Genomic DNA, 1,574 nt, shown 5'->3' with positions numbered 1-1,574 from the left:
TGTCATATATATTTGTATATTTATTTATTATTATATTATTAAAAATAATCATTAAAAAATAAAAAAAAATAAAAATACTATTTGTATACTAAAATTAAGGGTTAAATACTGTTTTCGTCCCTAAGGTCTGGGGCGAAAATCAAATTCGTCCCCAACCTTTTTTGTTATTAAAATCATCATCAACGTTGCAAAACGTTATAAAATCGTCCTTTATTACTTCAATTTTATTATTTTGACCAAATTACCCTTTATAATTAATAAAAATAATATTAAAAAAAAAACAAACAACCCCCTCCCCCCTCCACCCGAACCCAAACCCTACATCTCTTCAGTTTCTTCCCTCTCATCCCTCTCATCCCCCCTCCCAACCACAACCCCAATTCTTCTTCTCTCTCTTTCCGTCACCGTACCATCTCCGCCCCTGCTTCCTTCTCTACCTTCTTCTCCCCGACGAGGTCCACAACTTCGCCGCCCAATCCCACGTCGCCGTCTCCGTCGACAGCAAAATGCACCGAATGCAGAAAAGCTCATCTTTCAATTCACCATCGGCGAAGTCTCTGGCATGCCAAACACATAATTTCTCGTTCCCAGAGTGCTCCTGCACACTCATCGAAGGTAGAATCAAATGATTGGCGCAGATCTTGAGCGTCTTAGATTGTCTCATGAGAAGGCGAACCTTTCCAGTTTCCTTGTGCTTCAGGAACTTCACTGTTCCAGCACCTCGCTCCTTCCATTGATTCCCGTCCTTATCGAATCGATATAGCTTAGATTTAAGATCGAGAATAGCATCTTCGTTTTCTTCGCCAGTGGAGACGGCGACCTCTTCGAGTCTGACGATCGGAGCTACCTGAGCTCCGGTGTCCTCGTCCTCGCCGACAGGAGCCTCCTCCTCTTCACGGTGCTCGACTTCGGTATTTGACATGCTGAGATATAAGAACATAAACATCATTTTTTAATTCTTTTTAATTTCTGTGGTTGCTGATTTTGGATTTGAAGTGCAATTGATGATTGTTGAATTGTTGTCAAATTTAAATTTTTTAGTGATTTATTTTGATGAATTTATTATTGTTGAATTTGCTGGATTTGTTGTTGTTGCTGGTGAAGAAGAGAAAAATAATTGTTGTTGCTAGATTTAGTTGTTGCTGTTGCTGAAGGAGAGAAGAAGAATTGGAATTTTTTGGGTGGGAGAGGAAAAGGAAGGGGAAGTTTGCAAAGAGCAGAAGGAAGGGGATATCAAGATCCAAGGCCAATGAAAAAACCCAGCTTCTTGAGTCTTGATCCAAGGCCATACCTGCCTAGTAACATTAAACCTTTGAGAATCAAGAAGTGTTTGTGTAGTAATAATAGACACATTCAAGTTGGTGGGGGTTGATATGGTGGGTAGTGAGTAGAAGGAGGTAGTAGTTGGGGAATTGGATGCGGTGTTGGAGTGTGAAAGAAGGGGTGGAAGAAGTGAGAGGCGTTAAGGGGTTAAGAATGGAGTTGCTAGTGGCGGAGGAGTAGAGGAGAGAGAGCGCGAGGAGAGGGCGAAAGAGGGTGGCGATGTTGAAGTTGAACAAGAAGAGGAAGAAGTT

The 1,574-nt window shown here is 41.4% G+C and overlaps 1 protein-coding gene across 1 annotated transcript; it reads right to left on the bottom strand.

Annotated features, from left to right (window-relative positions):
- LOC107620815 (ran-binding protein 1 homolog a-like) lies at window positions 434-937 on the bottom strand. Its single transcript, XM_016322930.2, has one exon. It carries the CDS (start codon window positions 920-922, stop codon window positions 434-436), a length of 489 nt encoding a protein of 162 aa, XP_016178416.1. The 5' UTR covers window positions 923-937.

Source organism: Arachis ipaensis, chromosome B10, assembly GCF_000816755.2.
Source record: "Arachis ipaensis cultivar K30076 chromosome B10, Araip1.1, whole genome shotgun sequence".
Lineage (NCBI taxonomy): Eukaryota > Viridiplantae > Streptophyta > Magnoliopsida > Fabales > Fabaceae > Arachis > Arachis ipaensis.
Note: the sequence above shows the minus strand (reverse complement) of the source record. Positions and strands in the feature narration are given on the sequence as shown.

What these genes read in the sequence shown, in the direction of transcription:
- LOC107620815 (XM_016322930.2), bottom strand. Translation starts at nt 922, where the DNA reads ATGTCAAATACCGAAGTCGAGCACCGTGAAGAGGAGGAGGCTCCTGTC.